Source organism: Calidris pugnax, unplaced genomic scaffold, assembly GCF_001431845.1.
Source record: "Calidris pugnax isolate Ruff unplaced genomic scaffold, ASM143184v1 scaffold63, whole genome shotgun sequence".
Lineage (NCBI taxonomy): Eukaryota > Metazoa > Chordata > Aves > Charadriiformes > Scolopacidae > Calidris > Calidris pugnax.
The window spans coordinates 6,767,415-6,791,280 of NW_015090852.1; the positions used below are offsets into that span (position 1 = coordinate 6,767,415).

General features: G+C 37.9%; 1 protein-coding gene across 1 annotated transcript in view; it reads left to right on the forward strand.

The window, feature by feature from the left end:
- Positions 1-3,046: 3,046 nt before the first annotated feature.
- The window catches only part of CFH (complement factor H), a 35,354-nt gene continuing 14,534 nt past the window's right edge, over positions 3,047-23,866 (forward strand). The window contains exons 1-12 of the mRNA XM_014943567.1: positions 3,047-3,214; positions 6,935-7,120; positions 8,957-9,062; positions 10,942-11,018; positions 11,656-11,850; positions 13,035-13,205; positions 15,884-16,063; positions 17,246-17,446; positions 18,553-18,729; positions 20,279-20,455; positions 22,292-22,486; positions 22,641-22,814. Coding sequence (XP_014799053.1) covers positions 3,154-3,214; positions 6,935-7,120; positions 8,957-9,062; positions 10,942-11,018; positions 11,656-11,850; positions 13,035-13,205; positions 15,884-16,063; positions 17,246-17,446; positions 18,553-18,729; positions 20,279-20,455; positions 22,292-22,486; positions 22,641-22,814 — 1,900 coding nt within the window. The 5' untranslated portion in view covers positions 3,047-3,153. The remainder of the gene's footprint in view (positions 3,215-6,934; positions 7,121-8,956; positions 9,063-10,941; positions 11,019-11,655; positions 11,851-13,034; positions 13,206-15,883; positions 16,064-17,245; positions 17,447-18,552; positions 18,730-20,278; positions 20,456-22,291; positions 22,487-22,640; positions 22,815-23,866) is intronic.

The window sequence follows — 23,866 nt, forward strand, 5'->3', positions numbered from 1 at the left end:
CACCTTTTCATGTAATTTTCACTTTGCTTTTGAGTACAGAGCACCAATGAGATGGTGCACAATGAGATGGTACTTAAGAGTAATCAGAAGTGTGGTACAAACTTTTAGAATTGGACATGATATGTCTGCTGTCATTGCTGCAAAACCCTGCCTGAACATGTTGTTACTTAATTTGCTCTAGAAAAAGCTGAAGGAGCAGTTAAAAAATTCCTAATATTGGTTTTCCTTGCACAACGGTGCTCACGTGGCCCATCCTTGGTAAAATGGCCTGAACAACAACAGCTATTAAGATAGGAATGTGAGTTCAAATATCTAAAACTGTCTGAGAGTGCAATGTGCTACTACTGATCATATTAAAGGGGTTGACAACCACCAGCCAGATTAAACAGTAACCGGGGAGTTACAGAATGAGTTTTGAAGGAAGGAGGTACCTATTTGGAAAGAAATTTAAGGAGTAAATGAAACTTTGTTACAATAGGGAGAACAGTGGGAACAGACCAAGCAGTCAAAACCCGAGGAGTTGAGTTTGGCCCTGTTGTATGTTCACCCACTGGCATGAAAACCTGTATCTGGTCCAGGCAGAGCATCCTCCCTGTCTGACTCTGCCAGCAGCCTGCATCCAGCTGGGGCAGTGACAGTGCAGGGCACAACAGGTAGGGACTCACAACTGGGTGTGCATATGTGACCTTGTGTGGTGCTTCCTCCCTTGTGTGTGCATTAGTAGGTTGTGAAGTGCAGCACAGTACCTACATCTCCTGCAGAAGGTATGTGTGAGAGCGGGGCTGTGTGCGTAACCATGGGTGGTTGGATGCACAACTTCGGGGGATTAATGAAGAAAGGTTGTTTAGAAATTTGTTATGTGTTTATTAGTGTTTTGTCTATTAACTGTGTAGTATCTGTGGTATTGCCAATACTGAACCTTGAATATATATTGCACTGATTGCCAGTTAATTATATGTGATTAATAAATCATTAAACCAGTTTGATTGTGATTCAGACTAAACTAAGTGAACTGTGCAGTTTTCCCTGTCACACCATTAAGTTGTAATTGTAGATATTACATGATCTGTAGTGTCATTATGAGTTAGGGAAGATGTCTGCCAGTGGGAAGAGAGACAACTGTTGACAATGAAAAGATAATATCACTATTAATATAGTGGGATAGGGCCCTTTTGTGAAGATTTTTGGGCAAAACACTGACTGGTTCTAGAATTCTGTGGGCTCTAATGATATCATTAAATCAAGTGTGACAGCAAGCATGCTGTTAGAACATGCTGAAATTATACTGGTCAGAGATGCTATTCAAGCAGTGACTAATTAAGCTCCTGTTACTAATCATCACTAGCTTCCTACTGGAATATACTGACTTCCTCAGATCTGTCTTCCTAACACAAAATGGCTCACAAACACTCTTCTCAAAATGATTCAGGTTTGAACAATCACTCTGAATTTTGATGTTAAACCAACACATTGAGTAGGGAATGAATCAATTCCTGAGTAACTTGGCCTGACCTGATAATTGACTCTACTTTGTGCAGGAGTTCCGTACAAGATCACTTCCTGAGGTCCCTTCCAACCTGAACTTTCCTATAATCCTATATCTTGACGTGCAGTATTGCTAGTATAGGGAATATGTGGTGATATTTTGCCTGCCCGTCTGCAGCAATATTTGAGTGCAGTCACACCAGTTCTCAAGCAATAGCTCTGCTTCCGTAGGTAAAATCCAACTGCTTTTCTTTGGATACATAACTACGTGTTTATGCCTTTCTTATTGATAGGAGGTAAGGGTACCTTAGAGATGACTTCTCCCTGCCTTAGAGGTCCTGAGGCATGGTTTGCCTGTGCACTCTGGTTAGAGGCTGAAGATGACTAAGTCAGTCAGACATGCTTAGAGACCTTAGTTTATAATCAATTGATAGCCCACAGAAGAGGTGAGGAATGGAAAAAAGTCTAAGTTCCTGATTTTATTTCCATCTGGTTAGAATGTTTAATCAATTAGTTGAGAAGATCACAAACACAAGACTGAAAAGGACCGAGTCTGGTCCCTTGCTTTGTGATCGAAGACAGATTGGTTCTTTGTATAGGCCTACATTATGCTTCAAAGCCTCACTACTGAGGCAAGACTCTCTTGGTACAGTTAGAGCACTGCTGTCTGCAGTAGTATACGGTTCTCTACCAGAGAAAGAAAGGGAATTAAAGATTTGGGCAGTGAAGTACTGTGAGGAGCTGTTTCTTTGAATTCAATTTGGGGGGGCGGGGGATGTGCAAAAAAAAAAAAATCTTTTTACTGATCAGGTATGCACCAGTAACTGCAAAATGGATGCAGACTGATCCTCTCAGGGTCACGGAGCAGTGAAAGTTCATTCTGCACATAGGAGTTGCTTGACAAGAGAAAGGGGGAGAGAAAGAAAGAGATATTAGACTGCCTGGAGTAGTTTTTCTAGGTGAAATAGCTGAATGTCAGTTTTCACTAAGACCATTCCTTAGAAGTGGTAATTGAAAACACAGCCCAGGTTAAAAAAAATAAATTAAAAATCCAGCTGCATTTTGAGAAGAAAAAAGTTTTAACTGCTTTGGAATTCAGGTTTGATTTGAGATCTGTTTTCTAAACCCACTATTTTTTTATCCTGTATCAGTAGGCTAAGCCAGTGATTTTAAGGGTTTGTTATGTGGTCTTATCTTGAATGATATGTATATAGTAGAGAAGTTCATTTTGAACTAAGCATATAAGACGTAAGGGATCCCAAAATAATTTATTTGTACAACTTCTTTTTGGATACCAAAAGAAATAAGATTATCTGAGTTTGGAAGGGATTAATATGAAAAAAAAAAAAATGAGGTATGATGTAAAAACAAGCAGACCGCAAGGAAGGACTGTGTCAACCCTAATTGCCAGACGTTTATTTATTTAATCATTTGGCAAAGTTTGGAGAGGGAAAAAACAAAAAGGAAAAAAAAAAAACCAAAACAAAGAAACACTTGTGTGTTGCAAGAGGATTAGGGGAAGTGACTGCTGAAATCAGAGCATAAATGCTTTGCAAGGTCAGTCCCTGGAGCAGTTGGTGAGTAAAATAGGAGTGGAAATAACACAAAGGAAGCAAAAAAAGTAGGCTACAATACTCAATGTGTTTGCCGAGTTGCTGAATCTCTAGGATGTCGTTCGTGGGCTATACAACTCTGCTCTTATGTTGGATGTATTGTACTGCAGAAAGAGGTAAGCTTCAATGTAGAAAAAACCAAAACCCCTTCCTTAAAGTGTACTTGAAGATGGTAAATAAAACAATATGTAAATAAACTGTTTGCATTGTAGCCTATTTTAATAAACTTCCGACAACAATAATCGAGATTTCTTCTGGCAATATTTAGCACCTTTAGTATCTAGTATGCTGTCATATTTATTTGCTTATTTATTTGGATAACTACTGCTGTTATTAATCTGTTCCACAACATTTTTAATGTTTACTATACCTATAATACCTATAAAGTTATTAATCTGTTCCCACAACATTTTTAATGTTTAGTATACCTATAAACTACAGCCAGACAGCTCATTTGTTATTAACTATGTTTGTTAATTTTTCTAACATCTAAAACCTGTAAACAGCTGGTAGATTAAAATACAAAATATTCAGTAAATATGCATTTATTTCTGTCTGGAATAATCTGTGAGGTAATCTGAGAAAGAGGAATGAAAAGTTTACACAATGTCTGTTGACTGACAGAGGTTTTAATCCATTAAATGGATACAGGTGTGCTTTTGTACATGTTTAAAGAGATAGCTACTATTCTGGGTATCTTTTCAGAAGCCTCTGATATTTTCTGCTCTCTGTTCAATTTTTCATGATACTGTGTTTATATTGTTTTATGTATATTTAGTAATTTAATTCTTTTGGTTTCTGTCAGGGTTTCTTTACATAAACTGTTGCAGAAAGAGTGCTGTGTTTTTGGGCTAGTGTGTCTTTGCTTGGTCATGTATTTTTTAATTTTACGTGAAGATTATTAATACCTTATTAATCAAAACCATCTGATGGATTTTACTTTGAAAAACTGAAAAATCAGGACATTAATGGAATTTATTATCTTTTTTATACATACTTACAATAAATACTGCTCCAAAGCAACTAAGAAAGTCTAATTTTTTGCAAACAAGTCCAGAAAAGTCCTGGAATTTGAAAAGAAAGTTAGCCTGAATATGCACTTCATTTTCACAATGCTTTCTTTAGATCAGAGAGATTGCCAAGGAATGTGAATGTAGCAATATTTGATTTATCTGGGACAACTAATACCATGGGTCATGCAGGATTCTTAGTTCAAGCTTCATATTGTAAGTCCATGTGAGTTCAAGAGCTGGGGTTTTGCACAAGGACTGAAAAATACTTCTAATTGAATTTGTAGTTTGTGCTTGACTCTGTGGAAGTTGCTATCAGCATAATCATGGCAAGAAAGTGGCTTGAGCTATTTCTAACTGAGGTCAAGTGACATATGAATACTCAATGATTAATTCTAGCTCTCCTCGTCTCTCAAAAAAAAAGATTTGAAGGTACACATTTAGTGCATGCTTACTAATATAAAAATAAAACCCTCCCAATTTTGGTGAGTACACATGATAACTGCATGATATAATTAATATAGTTTTCAAGTATACCTCCTGTCTGCTCTCTGCTGAGTTCTTCTTCTGAAGCTACTAAGAAACTCCATTTAAAAAAAAAATTAGCTGTAGTCAGAAATACATATACATTCTGTGATGCTTGATGGTAACGCATAGTTTGACATCAGGGCAACAGTGGTAAAGAACAGAGGGTTGAAATAACATGCAGAAAGAAGCAGGTCTTAGTAATGATGAAGAGATTATCAGGAGATTATTTTTTGTGCATTTTTTCTTTTTTTTTACTTTTTTTAAATGTAAACCAGGATTTAAGAGACCTCAGTCTGCACAACAGACAATAAAAATACAATACAATTCAGAAGTAAGGGAGGAATAGAGGAGAAAACCCCTCCCTGAACTAAATACCCTATTTAATACGTAGTACGTAATTACGTAGAATTAGAAAAAATTATTTTCTCAACATTACAAATAACTTTGTGATGTAAACTAACATTTGTAAGACAGAACTAGCTACCAGAGTTGCGTTTGACTTGCTTATTCCTGGATTTTGCAAAACGTTATTAAAAAGTGAATGTGTCTTAATCTTGCTAAGGAGTCCCTACTACCCTTTTCGAAAGTAGGATGGTACCCTCTAGTGGACAGAAGCAATAATTTTTACTCGGATGTTATTCGTAGGTGGGAGCATATTTATTAAAGTAGTTGGAAAAAATTTGAGCGTGTGGGCATACTCTTCCTTTAGCACCTCAGCAGTATCATCAAAGCTTGCCTACTTCTGGCTACATTTGTTTCTTTATATTTTGAAATTGTCATAGCTACAGAACACTTAAATGATACACCTTTTTTTTTTTTTTTTCTTGTAACAAATCTTTTTCACTGACTGAAATTAAAACTGAATTTTCAAGGGTACTTAATCTCTGGTTGTGATTTCCGCAGTTCAGTTCAGCAAGCCATAGCTCCACATCCCTCGCATGAGGAAAGACACTCAGTACTTTTCCTGTAGTCCCACTTTCAGGCAGCACCTGGACAATCCACAAGAAAGCTTCCAGTGGGAGTAATGCTGCCTTCTCAAACCTGTGGCCTTATAAAAAAACAGTGAGAGGACTTTTGTGCCAGCTCTCTACTGAATAATGAATCTACTCACCAAGAAATTTCCTTCCCTGGTGGACGTTTCTTCTCCCATTTATTTTCTATGCAGAAGTTTCATTTCTTTTCCAAGGCTTCATTTCTCAGAGCTTGTTTTATTTATTCTTGATGAATTCTCACCTTACATCTTCAGATGTAAACAGAGTTCTTGGCATCTAATTAGCTAGACTGTCCAGATTCTGTTACTCTTTAAAATCAGTACATTTCAGTCACCCAAGCACACAGAATTATTCACTGTAATTAGGTCTATTATTATAAAGAGCAACAACGAAATGTTTCTTCACAAAGATAATTTAGTCTTTCATTAACATCTCCCATGGTTTTTCTTTCCCCTTTACTCTGATTTTTCTCATTCTCAAGCTGTTGAGGATCTTCTTAATAAAATTGATTCAGGCTCATTTCTTCTATCTCATACGGGCTTGGTTGTACATTTCATGGATGCTGAACATGGCCCAGGAAGGAGCTTTTTGGGAAATGACTGTATAATACCGAGCTAATGAGAAATACCGGACAACACCATCCACCCCCAAATTGAGTCAAAATGTTTTGAAACTCACAAAGGTCAAAGTAAATTCTCAGAATTAATTCCATTTTGTAATAAGTAACTTATCATAAGAAGTAATCTCATGGTCAGGAGGAAATAAGTTTTGGAATATCCAATGATCTCTGCCTGGCGAGAAATTTTACACAATGTAAAGATGAGGGAAGATTTGACAGAATGTGATCAAATGACACATAAACTTAATGTCAGTAAGGGTGGTGGTGGCTGCAGAAGAAAATAGCTTGAAAAGAAACTCTACAGAGGGCACAGAGTTGTTCTCCATGGTAATGGAAGGACAGGCATAGGGGAGTTCCTGCAGATGGAATAATAAGAGATGCCTTTGGTTAGAACCAGGGCGCTAATCTCATCTAAATTTTTGTAGCTAGAATCTATTTAATGAATTATGACCGTACCATGTGGTTTCTTGGTACTTGCTTGACCTTATGTCCTTCTAAATGTCTGTTCGTATTCCCACAAAATGTGGATTCTTGGCAGTTTCCTATTTTGAGATGATTAAGTAGAAAACATATGCTAGTTTGATTACAAATGTCCCCAGGACTTCTTGATATATTTTCTACTGTAAAATTATTTTGCCGTTTCTAGCATGTGCTTAAGTCACCAATATTTTAATTTACAATTTTTAGCTTGTGAAGAACCTCCTCCTAGGAGGGTTAAAGAAGTGCCTACTGGAACATGGGACCAACCTCCCTATCCAGGCAATACTCAAGTAACATACAAATGCCGGCCTGGATATATTAAACTTGGAAGAATCGTGTTTAAGTGCACTGACGGAGCATGGAAGCAACAGCTCCCGTTGACAGAATGCAAAAGTAAGTATTTATGCAAAAATATGTGCAAACATTTGACCCAATAGATCATATTCCTTGCCAGTGGTGTCAATGTGAAATTGCCATTTTATCTTTACCTGTAACTTACTTATTTCAGCATCCTTTAAAATAACATCCTAAAAAGTATGTATGCATAAAGAAATATTCCAGCAAGTTCCTTTTCTCCATTTCAAAGGATTATCTTTTTTTTTTTTTTTCTTTACAGGAGAAGATCTTGCTCTAGGCCATTATTAACCTGATTAATGTTAAGTTAGTAAGTTAAGTTAGTAAGTTATTAGGAGCTTGCTTCCAAAATTTTATAAAAGGTCTAATGTGGCTGAGATTTACAATGTAATCAGAATAAAGCACTAACCCAGTTGCTGTCTTCTCAGTATATTCAGCTAGTTCTGTGGAAGATACAACTTTTGGAAGTTGGAAATCCTCTTTCCCTGCCTCCTATTTTAATCCATGAAAAAAAAATCATGATTAGGATGAGAGCTGCTATTTATCATCTCTAGTGTACTGTGCTAAGAGTTTAGAAGTATCTCACACACGCAGAATTCATTAATGAAGAAATTGAAGGTTATGGTTGTTAGGAGATTTTTCTTTCTGTAATAAATGAGTTTTAAACACAAAGAAATTTTAGACACACAAGATTTTTTTCTTACATGCCTAAAATTTTTACTAGTAGCATGTAAATGCTTGGTTTGATAATATAAAATTAGTCCCAGGTGTCGTTCAGACATGAATACAAATCGTCAGTAAAAATTAATTCATAAAGTTGTCACTAGTTTCTTTTGCATTTTTTTAGTCACCTTCTCAGTTTTTATATGTATTTGTATAACTTTTCGGTGAACACAGATCTTTCAAATTATACAAAATTTGGTGTTGCTTTTTTGTAACATATTTTAGTAAATGCTGCCACCAAGTGAATGACACTAGCAAGGTACAGAGGGAAGGAGAAAATGGATGATCCACCACAGGTTAAGTGATCATGTTCCCTTCCTAGGAATTAGACAGCAAAACTGGTCATTAGGTTGTCCATTTTCTCTGAATCACACTGGAGCAGGTTTAGGGTCACTCAAACACCTCTTCCTTGGAGAAAACAAGGATATTGATATACTCCAAGAAAAGAAATTGGCTAGGTTGACAGGGACCAGAAAAGATTACTTCTGAGCAGGCCTAATAGGTTTTAGCTATGCAGTTTATTTTGCAGTCCATATTCTAACATCAAAAAGTGAATAAATGAGAGGGATGGTATGTTCATCATAGCATTTCTTTTGGAAATCGAGGGGAAATAGTTAGGGCCAGACCACAAGAAAAGTCCAATGCAGAACTTTGAGCAGAGAGGATTGAGAACCAAAAGACCTCTGTGGCCTTAGATCATCCCTCTTTACTCAGTACAATCCCCATTAGATTGAGGAAATTTCATTTCCAATCATAGATGGGTTCTGTAGTGGAAGTTTAGAACCAATTTATGTCACAAGTTGTATGAAAAGCTGAAGTTACATCCTGCCATTAAATTTGTCATAAAACTTAAAATGAGCTCAGCCTTTTTAAAGGAATAAAACCTGCTAATTTTCTTTTTTGTTTGTTGTTTGGTGGTTGGTTGTTTTTTTTAACAATCAGCAGATTCTTACTCCAATATGTTCTCATTAAAGATAGTGATTATAAAGGGGGAAGTTAATCAAGCTAATGCTGAGCATTTTTTAATTTTTGAAAAGCCCATACTTGCTACTTATTACTGGTGAAGTGCTATCTTTCATACTTTCTCATTCCTATATATGGTACAAGTAGATTTTTCTTCTTTTTTTTTTTTTTTTTTTTTTTTTTAACCAGGTAAGCCCTGTGGACATCCTGGAGATACTGAGTTTGGTTTCTTTGAACTTACCAGTGGAAGTGAATTTGTATTTGGTGCCAGAGTTGAGTACAGATGTAATGAAGGGTAACACTTAATTCAATATATAGGAGTTAACATAAGGTGTTAATGTTAAAGGGTCAGTTACAGATTTTATGTCTTAATGCAGCTGCAACTTACTGATATTTAATGCTTGGTTATTGTTTAATTTAAATGTCTGCGATTACTGTAATACTAGTGATAAGTCTTTTTTATGTCTGGTGCAATTGGAGTAACTGAACTCATGTGCCTGAAGCTGTCATCCAAAGCGTCTAAAATGCATAAGGCCGTAGCTAGCTTGAAATCATGGCTGTCCGAGTAGAAAACAAAAATAGTGAGTAAAGCTGTCTTATGACTCCACTAGCCAGCCAGTTCAGATGGTGATGCAGATGCATATGCTGGAATCAGTGCTCTCAGGAGGCAGTCATGATGCAATTATGTTAGCTAAGTCATTAGGCCATGCAACAGAGTCTCCTATTCAGAACCACAACTTATCATTCCTGCTTAAATAATTTTTGTGCATTATGAAGTAAAATGTATTGCAAAAAATGTTCAACAGAAGACATTTCTGGTAGACTCACTAACATGTCTTCACTGACTGCTTGGAAGAAATACTCTCTTCCTCCTCTATTCGTTTTCACTGAATTTCACTGAATTTTTAGAGTTGGAAGGGACCATAGAGATCATCTAGTCCAACTCCCCTGCTAAAGCAGGATTGCCTAGAGCACATCACTCAGGACTGCATCCAGGTGGGTCTTGAAAATCTCCAGAGAAGGGGACTCCACAACCTCCCTGGGCAGCCTGTTCCAGGGCTCTGTCACCCTCACCGTTTCTTCCTCATATTCAAGTGGAACCCTTTATATTCCAACTTGTGCCCATTGCCCCTCGTCCTCTCACTGGCAACTACTGAAAAGAGTCTGGTTCCCTCCTCCCTCAGCTCGCCCTTGAGATACTTGTAGGCATTAATAAGGTCTCCCCTCAGCCTTCTCTTCTCCAGACTAAAGAGTCCCAGCTCTTTCAGCCTCTCCTCATAAGGGAGATGCTCCAGTCCTTGAATCATCTTTGTAGCCCTACGCTGGACTCTTTTCAGTAGTTCCCTGTCCCTCTTGAACTGGGGAGCCCAGAACTGGACACAGTATTCCAGTTGTGGCCTCATCAGTGCAGAGTAGAGGGGCAGAATGACCTCCCTTGACCAATTATTTTCTCCAATAAAAACTGCTGCAAGGCAAATATGTAGTACTGTGCTTAGTTAAGTATGCCTATGACTGGATTCTTTCCTCTTGAAAGGCAAATCAGCTATAAGTAAGGTATAGAGGTTTAGCCATGTTTTTGCAGTCTTTGTATTGCTGGAGTCTAGTCTGAGTTCTAAAAAAGAGTTCCAAAATCAGTATTCTCCTTACTCCCTGAAGTTCAGACTGTTCTTCACTGTCATTTCAAACTAGCTGTGCTTCCTCTGACTACATTTGAGACAAAGCAGAAGCCATGGCATTGTGGCCATGTTGCTTTCAAACCTAAGATAATACTAGCTCATCAAAGCAGGAGGTGCATGTGGTTTGGAATAAGTCCTATTTTGATGCTGCCACATGGCTTTCAGTCATACTGGAGCACAGGCAACTGGAGTTTTACTCTGCTTTCTACTGATTGTGTAAATTACTCCTAGGTTATTTGTTATGTAACCAAAGCTCTCTGCAATGAAGAAGACATCTTACTGATTACTTCCTACTTTCTGGTTTTTAATTTTTTCTTGCCATATGCAATTAAACAAAATGGGGAAGAGACAGAACAAAAACCTACTAGGTTTTTCCACGTTCGGTTAGTCTGTGATAGAACATATGATACCTACTTCCTTTGCTTCAAAAACAGAAACACTGCTGGTTTTGTCACATGAGACTGTATTTAAGCATTGTTTACTTTTTTATTTGGTAAGATACCGGATGCTCAGCCAAAGAAATTACCGTGAGTGTCAGGCAGATGGATGGAGCAATGACATCCCTCACTGTGAAGGTAAATGGATTTTGACATTTAATTCTTTATCAAACTGTCTTTTTATCTGTCTGATACTATCTAGAAATAGTCTGTGATCTCTCTACTAGTATTAATTCACACGTTTAAATTCAAGTTACGCAGCAGTGAAACTCTTCAATGACTACTCAGCCATTTTAGTCCAATAAGCACTCAAGCTTTTCTTAAAAAGCATTCTCAAAACAGAGTCTTGTCACCCACAGATGGTCACAAAACTGCCACCTAAAGGCCGTGATAGAGTAGATGTCTGCAAAATGTGGTTACAAAAACAGCTGGGGTGAGGCATTTGGGCTGTATGTGAAAGCATGTGTGGTTTTAGGTAGTTTTCTCCTCCGCCCTTGTGAATATCCTAGCCATTAAGATTTTGTTGTAGCTGGACTACAAGCTTCCTACTATGTCAGTCTGTCTTTTTGCTTAGGGTTATGTATTGTATTTGGTATAAATGGTATCTGAATACATAACAAGAGTGCATATATTTAAAATGCATTATTAAATTACTTAGTTTTCTGCATTTTAGATTTTTGTATGTCAATTTATTTTACAGAATAGATTTCAAAATGGCTCTTTTTCCCCTCCCCTTCCCTCCCCTCCCATTCCCTTCCTTTCCTTTGTTTTGCAGTGGCAAAGTGTTCACCCATACAAGCACCAGAAAATGGAAGAATGATTATGCCTGGTGCATTTGAACTAGGCCGAGAATATTCCTTTGGCCAGCTTGTAAATTTTGAATGTAATGAAAACTACAAACTTGTTGGATCTAAAGAATTAATTTGCTCTTCTGATGGAAAATGGAATGCTGATGTGCCTCAGTGCCAAGGTAAAAAGAACACTAGATATTATCTGTAATTAAGAAGCTTTATTCTCACAGAAGGTCCCTCAAAGCAGTCAGCTAGGGCAAATTGCTCAAGACCATGTCCAGTTAGCTTTTGAACATTTCCAGAGATGTAGGCTCCACAGCCTCTCTGGGTAACCCATTCCAGTGTTTGGCCACTCTTAAGAAAAAATATTTTCATATATTTAAGTGGTATTTCCTGTATTTCAATTTGTGCCCATTGCTGCTCATCTTGTCACTGGATGCCAACAGCAAGGGTTTGGCTCCCTCATCTTTACTTCTGCTGCCCACCACAGTAAGGAATTTATACATATGCATATTAATAAGATCTTCCCTCCCCCCAAGCCTTCTTTTCTCCAGACTTTCCAAGCCTCTCTTTATCTGTCAGTTTTTCCAGTTCCTTAATTATCTTCATGTCCCTTCATTGGACAGTATGTCCATGTCTTTTCTGTACTGGAAAGCTCAGCAGGACTCCCGATGTGACCAGTGCTGAGTAGAAAGGAAGGATCACTTCTTTTGACCTGCCGGCAGCACTCTTCCCAGTGGAGCCCAGGCCTCTGTTTTCTTTGTTTGCTGCGAAGGCTCATTGCTGGCCCCTGTTCAACTTGTCCATCAGGACTGCCAAGATTTTTTTTCTGCAAAACTACTTTTCAGACAGTTGACCACACCCTGCCCCAGCAAGGAGCTGGAGATGCTGAGGTTCTTTCATAGATAGTGAAGCATTCTAGTGTCAGTTTTCCACATAGTTTAATTCTCTTTTCCTGTTGATGCCATGACTTTAATCGTCTACTAGGTATGAGAGAGCTTCAGATTTGCTGGAAATTACAAGGAAATGAAAATAGCTGAAAAATGGAAAATCCTGAATTTCAGCTCCCCTAGTTGCTTATTTTAGAATGTCCTTTGCCTTATATATTGATTCTGAGATTCATTAAAATCCAAAGCAAAGCCCTGAAATCTGTCTTATGAACCAATTTGCTATTGATGCTGTGCCACATCACACTTTCTACCTGGCACTCACAATCAGGTCATTGAAGAGTTCTCAATTAAGTTTCAGACAGTTTCCAAATGCAAATGTTTTTGTGGAGTCAAATGAAAAACCCCTAAATTTTATTTCGATAGTAATTTATTCTCATCAAATAAAATATATGGATTTTCTTTCTCAATTTCAGAGATTATGTGTACTGTGCCAAATATTCTGCATGGATATGTACGTTCTCCAAAGGCATCTTACAAGGAATCTGAACTGCTACAGTTTGCCTGTGATGAAGGATACAGATACGGTGAAAGACCAGATGTACGATGTACTGAATCAGGATGGAATCCAACCCCCTATTGCACTGGTTAGTCTTCCCTAAAGTTATTTTGGGAATCTGTTGTGTTAGGAAGTAACTTCAGGGATTGGTAATGACAGAAAGTTTATTCATAACAAAAGAAATCCGTCCACATCTGATGAATATCCCAGGAAGGGGATATTGTGGAAGGATTACATGTTAAAGGGACCGAACAACTGGGCAAGAGTTTTCCATGGAGACCAGTAGCAAAAGCAGTTAATTTAGTCTTTTCAGAGTGTAGTTTAATAGGTCCACAAAGCAACAATTGCTACAGTATACTGCATAAATGAGATTGATGCTAAAATACCTTAGGCAGCATTAGTAGCTGTTGTTGTTTTATTATTTTTTTTTATGCAATTCTGAATTAGTGGGGAGAACATATGAAGAAGATTCCTTGGGTTAGAAAAAATCCTAATTTGGAAAAATAGGAAGGCTAAAGCTGAATCTCTTTACCGTCTACAAAATACAATAAAAATGCTTTATCTAAGGAATAGAATACTCAGATAAATCACAATAAAAAGAATATTTAAGCAAGCAGAAAACAAAAGTATTAATACCAGAGAAATTCAAACTACAGAAGGAATCTGAAATTTTTAATGACACGGGAAAATAAACAATTTAAACCAATTTCTTAGAGAATTTGTATGGGTTTTGAAGTCCTATTGTCTTCACATCAAGTCTCGATATCTTTTTAAGTGTGTTTACCATGAACATAACTGGTACAAGTCAGTGGTGTGCTGGATGTTGAAAGACTGGGTAAAGAAATATATCTTTGATAACATATGAATTGCAGCAGCGTGAATAAATTTGGGGGAAGCTAATAGTCTTAGCCTGGTGACCTACTTATGAATCACAAGCAGTTCTTTGAGGGGGAGATACAAGTTAATGCATCTTCAGGTCTTCCGTGTTCAGTGGTTGAGATGCTGTGTCACCGTAGCCAAGACTCTGCTACTTGTAATCATAGGACTAAGCACTCAGTAAAATACCACTCAGCATCTCATCCTGTATGAGCATTTGAGACAATGGAAGTTTGCTTGACCTACTTTACTGACCTCTGCATTTTATTTGAGTATCCTCATGAGTCTTATAATAGTTTGAGCAGACTGAGCACCTGGTTGCTAGTCATTACATCCATTCTTGAGATTTCCAGACTACTAGTTCTGATCAACCGTTCTAACCAAAGAGGAACAATTGAAAAAATGATCCCTATTTCACTGACAGAACTTAGTAAGAAATCATTGGTGTACTGTGCGACCTTTCAGAAGTGACTGGAAATTACAAAAGTATCTTTCAAAATATCTTTCAAATTAAGTAAGGTAGTGTTGTACAATCTGTACAACAGATGAAGTAGTCTAATTTCAGAATTGTAAATAGTCCATTGAAGATTAAGTAGTCCAATTTCAGAAGTATAAAGAGTCCGTTGGTGGCCATATGTGTCTAAACTGAAAATCACAATGGAATTGCAGTGCTGGATTTTACATAAAGCTGAAAAAATTAGTACTTTCTACCATTATGCCAAGAATTGTGTACAACCTAGATTTGAAGTTCACTAATCCTAATAACCATGGACATAAATTGATGTATAAACAGAGACCAATGTGAAGGTACCTTCACCTTTGAGAAATTGTCAGATGCTTGAAACTGGAAATAGAACAACATTGCAGGCTTTTATGTACCACCCACCTTCCTAGGACCTCTTCCAGAAAGGCTCCTTTAGAAAAAAAAAGAGTAGACAGTCTTAGTGCCCACTCAGTTCCTGACCTTTCTGCTTCAAGATTAGTAATGATGCTAATTAATATGCATTGTCTATGGTTTAGCAACATACTACTTTTGAGAAGTACCAAACATAACATTCTTTCAGACGCTGATATGCTGGGCTCTGATACTCGGGATATATTCAAACAGTGGTTCTGCAATTTGACTTACCACTGAACCTAGATGATTCAGCAGTACATGCATACAGCTGATTTGTCCACCTTCACTCCATAGCAGGACCAGTTTGTAGTTACCTTATAGTCATCCCCTCCCAACCCTGAATGTCCTGGTGATATTTTCTAGATTGGAAGTAAGATACAAAGAACCCCAGAAGACAGGCTCTGATTTATAAATAACGTTTGCCTGGCTTCTCTGAGCATAAAGATATCACAAGCTTTTTAGATTAGCATTCTTGTCCTTTCTCAGTTGTTGAAATTATTCCAGTGTCAGTACAAGATCCTAATCTTAATCCCACAGCCTTTGAATAATCAGTTCCCAGTGAAGTATAGCTATTTCTCCATTTCGGACCTGCCAGTGAACCAGTCTTCCTTTGGGACAGTGTCCATAAATCAGCCCAGGAGACCTGTGAATGAGGCAGCATAGATAAATTTGAGCTCCAGCTGTGGAGTGACCTACTGGAGAAAATTAGTCAAATTCAGTTTGATCACCACTGGCACTTGCTCCAACAATTCTCTTTGCAATTAAGTTTTAATCTTCTAATTAGCATGACATCAGTAATAGCTGTCACTCTTATCTTACAGAATCATACATTTCTAAGAATGGGAGAGAAATGTAACCTTGTCTTTGCCCTAAGAAACATAATTTTAATAATTTTATGCAGCTATGGTCAATATATTATGAAAATAAGAATTTATGCAATGAATTTAAACATATTCTTCAAATTAGCATCCAGTTTTTCTCTTATTATTTAGAAATTGTGTGCTTTCCTCCAAGAGTTAACAATGGGAACTTTATACCTCAAGAAGACAAATACAGAGAAGGTGATACAATCACAGTACAGTGTAATCCTGGATATCGTTTTAAAACATTGACTGGCAAAACCACAGCTGAATGCACCAAGTATGGCTGGGTGCCTGATCCAGGTTGTGTCCGTAAGTAGCTCCCATGAATGAAGGTGCAACATGTAGAGTTGTTGAAAATATCTCAGTGAAAAAGAGGTCAAGAGAAAAACTTAAGCAGCATGAGAAATTAGAGTTGCTTATTCATTGTGTTTCTTTATGATGTAAAGCTTAATTTGATGGTTTAGAAAAATCATCTATAAAAACAATGGTATAATCTACATTTACATTATGTTTATAAACACAGGTATTATCTAATATTATATTTGTGAAAGTATGTGTTAAAAAGTGTTATAGTCAGCTCCCTGTCAGGAAGATTTGTGGGCCACCTGAGGAGTGGAATGACAGTCAAAATAAGAGGATAGTGAGTGTTAAAGTATCCAAACCAAAACATAAGTAATGGTTGGAAGGTATCTTTTGTCATAATTATCACAGCTTTAGATTTTTACTTGCAGTTGTATGTAGATATATTACGGACAATCGGTTTTATTCTACCTATTATAACCTGGTCTGTCCAGTGGGTGGTCTCCCCTGCCCCAGCATGTAGGCTCTCTGGGTCAGAGCACTTAAGGAGGAATCTACCTGCCACGGCCAGGTAGGGCATCCTGGGCTAACTTGAATGAAAGTTTTTGGGAATCTCCTCCTTCTACCCTTGAGTTGGCCCTGAAAAGGATCAGTTCTTTTGAGGAACTGAGAGAACAAAAGGAAAATACCATAGTTTTAGAATAAAAATGAGAGGAGCTAGAAAGAGCTTTTGGTGCAGAATCCCAAAAGTTACAAATGAAAATGGTACAGGAGTCATCTCAATTTTAGGAGTTGTTCAGTGTCTATATCTGAGCTAGCTGTCTGGGCTCCCACTATGGTCAGTGTAGTAAATTTAGTAAAGACACTCTACAAAAATAGTGTCATCCCACTCTAGAATAAATACTTAGATTTGCTCACATAAATCAGCCTTCGGAGTCCACTAAGAATATGGACTAGATTTCTGTTTGTTGCAGTGGAAACAGAAGGAACCAACATAGATATAGTAATAACAAAAACATCAGAAGCAGAGTGTGATTGTTCCTGCCCTCCTTAGGATCTGCCAAGGTGTACAGTCCTGATTCTGTCAGTTTCAGAAAACACTCAGATGATGAAGCTGAATCTGAATTAATTGTGTCCTGATCTTTTTGTCATGCATGTGTTGATATTGTTACCATTATGTTCTATTTCAAGAGAAACCATGTGACTACCCAGTTATAGAAAATGGCAGGTTAAGTGGAGCACTGGAGTATGGAAAAGAACGTTACTTTCCAATGAGTCTTGGGCAGTATGCTACTTACAGGTGCAATCCTGGTTATTCAACCCCGAGTGGAGACCCCTGGCTTGACATAACCTGTTCTAAAACAGGCTGGTCGCCACAGCCAAAATGCCTCAGTAAGTACGTTTCCACTATATGCTTAATTCTGTTACCATTATCAAAAGTCTATGCAGCAGAAATTGTGCTGATGGAGCACAAGACGGAACAAAGAACAGTTTGTTAAAGTAGAACTGCTTTAGTTTACCACTGGACCTGCACCCAGGCTGTCATCCTATCTACAGAGCTCAAACTGTCTGCTGGTAAGTGAGACTCTAAATGAGTAAAGCTGAAATGGTGCGTTTGGATTTCAGAGATTCTTTACTCCTGAAACTATCCATGAGATTAAGATCCATTGCCTGGTCCCTTTGGATAACATTTGGAGCTGAGAAGGTAGCACGCTCTTGCAATAAGCTGAAAGCGAGCATGGTATCAGCAAGAGATCCAGATACATTGACTTAATGATTGAACTATAGAAAATAGATTTAAAGTAGCAAGCTGCAGCCTTCTCTCCTAATGCACATCTTCAGTCACAGAAAAGTTTCTACCTACTTGGTAGGAAAGGAACTTGGAGGGCTTGGAGGTGGATCTTTCCCTGTTGCCCTGAGTGGAGTTTTCCCCGGAGGAAAAGACCAGTTACTCAAGTAATGCAGCTATAGCATTTCATCAGCCATCTTCCTTGTGTCTGGGTTCTTAGGGGCACAGGACTCTGTACAGCCAGAATGCTTAGCTGTTGCAAAAATCCCTAGAGCTGGTTTGAGAGGCTGATACATTTGCACAAAAGGGATAAAATCTCCTGGAGGCAAATGCTGAAAATCACTCGGGGCAAATATCAACATTTTGGAGACATAGCAGACCAAACCAGAGCTGGTATACATGATGCTAGATGCACTGAAGTTAGCTAGCTTTGCTTATGAGTGCAAGGTATGCAATATTGTTTACTAGACTACTTCGTGGCACTTTATGTAGTGACTTGCACTCCTGTTCATGTGGTTCATTGATTTTTAGGGCAGTGAAACAAAACATGCTTTCATTCAGGTTTGAACACAAATGTCTTTTTGGGATAGAAGACTACAGAAATGTGCTAGGAGACCCTTTTTTGGTAACTGTCTTCCTAAGAATTAATTTACCTTAGTTCTTTCTGTACAAATTACTGTGGTTAAATGCATTTACCTTCCTTCTTTAGAAATATGCTATGTTGAACATCCGGAAAATGGTTATTTCTTACTTAAACAAGATCTTTATATAGAAGGCGAAAAACTTAAATATAGATGCATGGATGACTTTCATACTGAACAGGAAGATGAAGAAGTCACATGCACAAAGGATGGCTGGTCACCTACTCCAACATGTGTCCGTAATAGTGAGTGTGCTTGCATTTTTTTGAGGTTTCTAGATAAAACCAGTAAATTCATTGTCATATCACCTACATTAATACTCTGCTTAGTAACTCTAAGTCTAGGGGCTCTACAACTGAAACATAATGCTGTGATTCTTTCAGCTGGCACATGCAGCTCTCATGGCCTTGAATGCTGCTGAGGTCAGTCACTATACAAATGTGCAGAATGCAACCCTTTAAATTGTCCACACATGGCTCATTCAGATCTCCTAGAATGTAAGTTCTGGGATAGGAGTCATGGTCTCTTTGTCTTCCCTAGTGAAATCTTGTTAAAATATAGCTGTGCAGTAATATAATAAATAGTAGTCATTTCCCTTGCACAGCCTATCTGTAATTTCTTGTCTCATTTCAGTCTCTCACTATACCACCTGATCCCTGTTTCTCTTGCCAGTTGGCATCATACTAGAAGGGAGGAACAATAAGAAGGTTACCTCTCTTAAATGTGTTTCCAGCTTTTGTTATTGACTTGCACCAAGCCTGAAATTGCTAGAATGTCTCACAGGAACTTTAAATACTTTAGATAATGATTTCATATGGACAAAAGAAATAATTCAACCTGACTTTTCATGGACTGTAAAAATTGGTTTTTAGGAAACAATTCCACCGTGATAGAGATGCCGACCATAGAATGTTTTGGACTGCCACCTACTGAGATTTTGAAGTAGCAATTAGCAAGCAAAATAAAATTTTTGTAATTCCTACTGTTAGGCAGTCATGGCATCTTAATACAAAAAAAATTGATGTGAAATTTAAGCTTTTGAAGCTGTTGCACTAAAGTATCATTAACTCTGCTCACAACATTCAAATACATTCTCAAATACATCCAATGTTCATCAAAGTTTTTTTTTTCATATTTTTTATTTACTTGACTCTCTGATGCGCAAATATTAATATTTGTTTTAATTCCTTAAAATGAAGAAAGTCCTTCTCAGAATAATCTATTAGTAAAAAATTTAATGTACAACGAAAGTTTTCTTTCAGAATATAAGACCATAACATCCAACCAAGATGACTGATTTCCACCCATATAGACTGGCTTAAACAATGTATTGCAAGTGATGTGAAATGAGTTACAGCATTGGGTCTGTCTGCACTTGTGTTTTAATGCACAAGAAGGGGTCCATTGCTACAAAGTCCTGCAGTATGTGCACTCTGAATGATTTCTCTTTGGTAGAAGAGTGTCCCCTTGCAGCACAGACAGAAAGTCCTCTTTATGCCTGCATAGTGCAGAGCATGCCCAACATGAATTTCATTTCTAGTGAAGACCAGATGACGACATACAGTTTTGGAAGCTGAGTCCATTACTGTTTGTACTGCATGAGTTGGTAACTGTGAACTTTGACTCTTCACTTTCCAGTTGTCCCCCAGAAAGAGAGTTTGATGCAGAAGCAAAATACCATGTGCTCTTAAAAATGTTCTAAATCCTACTGCTTTTTCATTTTTCCTCCTTCAGGGTAACACAAGCACGTAGTTTAGCAGTGTTTAACTTGGAATTTCTGTCTCTCTCTTTCAGAAAAATGCCAAAATATCCGACTTGACAATGGTTTTTTCACCTCGGGAAGGAAAACGTTTCGTTTACAGGAAAAGATCACCTATACATGTTATACTGGCTTTGTAACTCCAGAAGGACAAGAAACAGGAGAGGTGCAGTGTCGAAAGAATGGCTGGACTCCGCCTCCAAAGTGCATCAGTGAGTAGCATAAAGGCTTAGAGCTCCCTATCATTGTCACTGGCACAGACATGATGTCCTATATACTCAAATTTTTGTCATCTAGATTGATAGAGTTTTCTTACTGGGCAGAGGGAGACTTAAATAGAGGACTGATCCTGCAGAGATTAAACTTTCTGGGGCTCCAAGAAATAAAGAGAGAAAACATAAAGGAAGTGAGTAAGCAGGGAAAATATCTGTTGTCTTCTAGGTGAGCTATCTTTTTGGACCTCTGTAGCACGAAGTAGATGGTGATCACTGACCTCTCCAGTGATTCTTACCTGATACAAGGTACAGGTACCCAAATTTCATAAACTCATAGAATGGTTAGAGTTGGAAGGGACCTTAAAGATCATCTAGTTCCAACTCCCCTGCCGTGAGCAGGGACACTTTCCATTAGACTAGGTTGCTCAAAGCCCCATTCAATCTGACCTTGAATACTTCCCTGGATTGGGCATCTGCAGCTTCTCCAGGCAACCCGTTCCAGTGTCTCACCATCCTCACAGTAAAGAATTTCTTCCAAATATCTAATCTAAATCTACCCTCTTTCAGTTTAAAACCATTTCCCTTCATCCTATCACTACATTCCCTGATAATGAGTTATTGTCCATCTTTTCTGTAGATGCCCTTTAAGTACTGGAAGACCACTATAAGGTCTTCCCGGAGCCTCCTCTTCTTCAGGCTGAACAACCCCAACTCTCTCAGTCTGTCTTCATAGGAGAGGTGCTCCAGCTCTCTAATCATCTTTACAGCCCTCCACTGGACTCGCTCCAACAAGTCCATGTTCTTCTTGTGCTGAGGACTCCAAAGCTGAATGCAGTACTCCCAGTGGGGTCTAACTAGAGCAGAGCAGAGGGGTAGAATCACTTTCCTCCACTGGCTGGCCACACTTCTTTTGATGCAGCCCAGGACGCAGTTGGCTCTCTAGGCTGCGAGTACACATTGCCCCCCCTTTAATCCTGACCCATAAACTCTCAGTTGGCTCCTCATCCCCATCCCCAGGCAGGGCTCCATGCATTCCAGCTGGTCATTGACATAGAGGGCAAGTTCACTCCCATTTCTCCTGCCTTGCATATGTCAGGGATGGCTTATGAAGAAATACCTGTGAACCAAGAGATTCTGCCAAGAACTTTATTTAAATGTGACCAAACTAGAGAAAAATGGAATTCATTATTTGGAAACATATTATTACTATGCATAAAAAGCAGTATGCGTATCTCTGCCCTGGTGCTAAAATGTACATTTGTGAAAAACACCAGAGTGCTTTTTCCTGAAAGTGCCTCCATACTGTTGTTGCCTTTCTCCAATTAGTTCCTTCCTCTCCTGAACAGGGATGTAGGACAGTAAAAGAAGAGACTTAATCTTCTGGTATTATGATACTGAGGCTCTTAATACTGACCACCTTTAGCTGGTATTTTATCTTGTCCTTTTATTTCAGACTGCCTTTGCCTAGGATTTTGCAGCTTTTTTTCTGACCCCCTCATAAATGACCATGGGGAACAGGAGTAGACACTGTTTGCTATGACACCTCTAATGATAATATGTAGTAGGGGAAGGGAATTGAATCAAAGGAAGAAATATTTATGCTAGATATTACTTCTAGACACATATTTCTGAAGATTAATGCAGTAGATATTATGTGAATATGCTACATGTGATAGTCTACATTCATATTCTGGCAATGCAGAATTTTTAATGTTTCAGATATACTGAGCAGTTCAGTAGACTGGTACACACTAAAGCACCTACAGAAATGATGCTTCCAAAGGGCAGTTTTTTCTGGATCACAAAATATACTAACTTTGTTTCATTCTACAGGATCATGTATAACACATTTGAAGATTTGGAAGATTTCGAAGATTTTGAATTACCATGCAAATAAAGCTATATTCATGCCTGAAGATACAATTGAGTATGCATGTTTGGAGGGATATCAAACTGCAAATAATATGCCAACTGGTACCTCAAGGTGTGGCATAAATGGTGAATGGAGTCCAGCACCCCAGTGTCTTGGTGAATATTGTTGTGTTTGCTAATCAGTGTACCTCTGTATACAATTTGTGAAGCTTTTTTCTTTAAGACTTTCTTTGGTTTTGTTCTAATCAGTAGTATTTCATGTACTTTTTGTAGACTGTACACTACATGTTAAAATATTTTGTCTTTGTAGCAATAGAATGTGACAGGCTGACATTGCCCTATGGACATTTTCATCCCAGGAAAGGTAAATACTGCAATGGAGATGTTGTGAAATTTACCTGTGCAAACAATTACGTAAGAGTGGGACCTGCCTCTACTCAGTGCTATTACTTTGGATGGTTTCCATCAGCACCAGAGTGTAAAGGTAATTCTTCTATTAACTTTATTTTAGTAGAAAATATATGAAAATGCCTGGGCCCTGAGGACTTCTGAGGACAGCTTCTATAAGCCAGTCTTGTTCCCAAGAACAATTATTCCATCTTTGTCTCTAAAAGGGCAGGAACTGGCCCTCTTTGGATCATTTCATAGTGTTTTGCTATTTCAGGTGAAAAAATCTGAACATTTGAACTTTCAATATTGAACTTTCTGTTAGATTTAGTTATGCCAGCTGGAGTCCTGCAATAACTGAAAGTGAGCTGGTAAGTGGCTTGCGCAAAATTTCACTCAGGTTGTTGACTATAATGTATGAAAAATTATTTATTATTCAAAAAGGCATAAATAATGTGCAATATGGAAGCCAGGAGTGATTGAGTAATGTCCCGATTTTTGCCACTACTTAATGTTGATACCCATCAGATATTGTACCCTGTGTTCCTTTTTCTGATCACATGATATTGAAGAAAAAAAACTGGTTTGGAGATGAAACATAGCTGGACCCAAGCAAAAGAGGCTCAGTGAAGAGTTTTCCTGGTGAAATTCTTCAGCTTCATCCAGTAGGATAAGCAAACTCATGCAAAAGGGAAGACCTATGTCCCTGTTCTTCTCATCTTTTTTTAAGACAGAAAACAACTTGATGACATCTGAAAAGCATTTATTTTGCTGGTGCTACGCCCTTTCATGAGGAAGCTTGAGAGGATGAAAGGATCTCATATTTCTCATCTCCCTTTCTTCCCAATCAATCAATTTCATTGCTGTCTTTTATGCTCTCATCCTTCTTTTTGCTCACTCTCTTTTCCATTTTAAAACAAGTATATTTCATACAGTTGGCTCTTTAGCTCAGGAACATTTTAAGCTCCCTTAGCAGGAGTTCCATTAACTCTATCAGAAGTTAATTCCTTTAATATACAGTACATATCGCTTGCTAGGTGATTTTTATAGCATGTGTTATTATTACTTGCAAAATTTTCACCTTTTTTTTTTTTTAAGAATACTGAAGTTGTCATCCATGTAACACTTTTTTTTTTTTTTTTTTTTTTT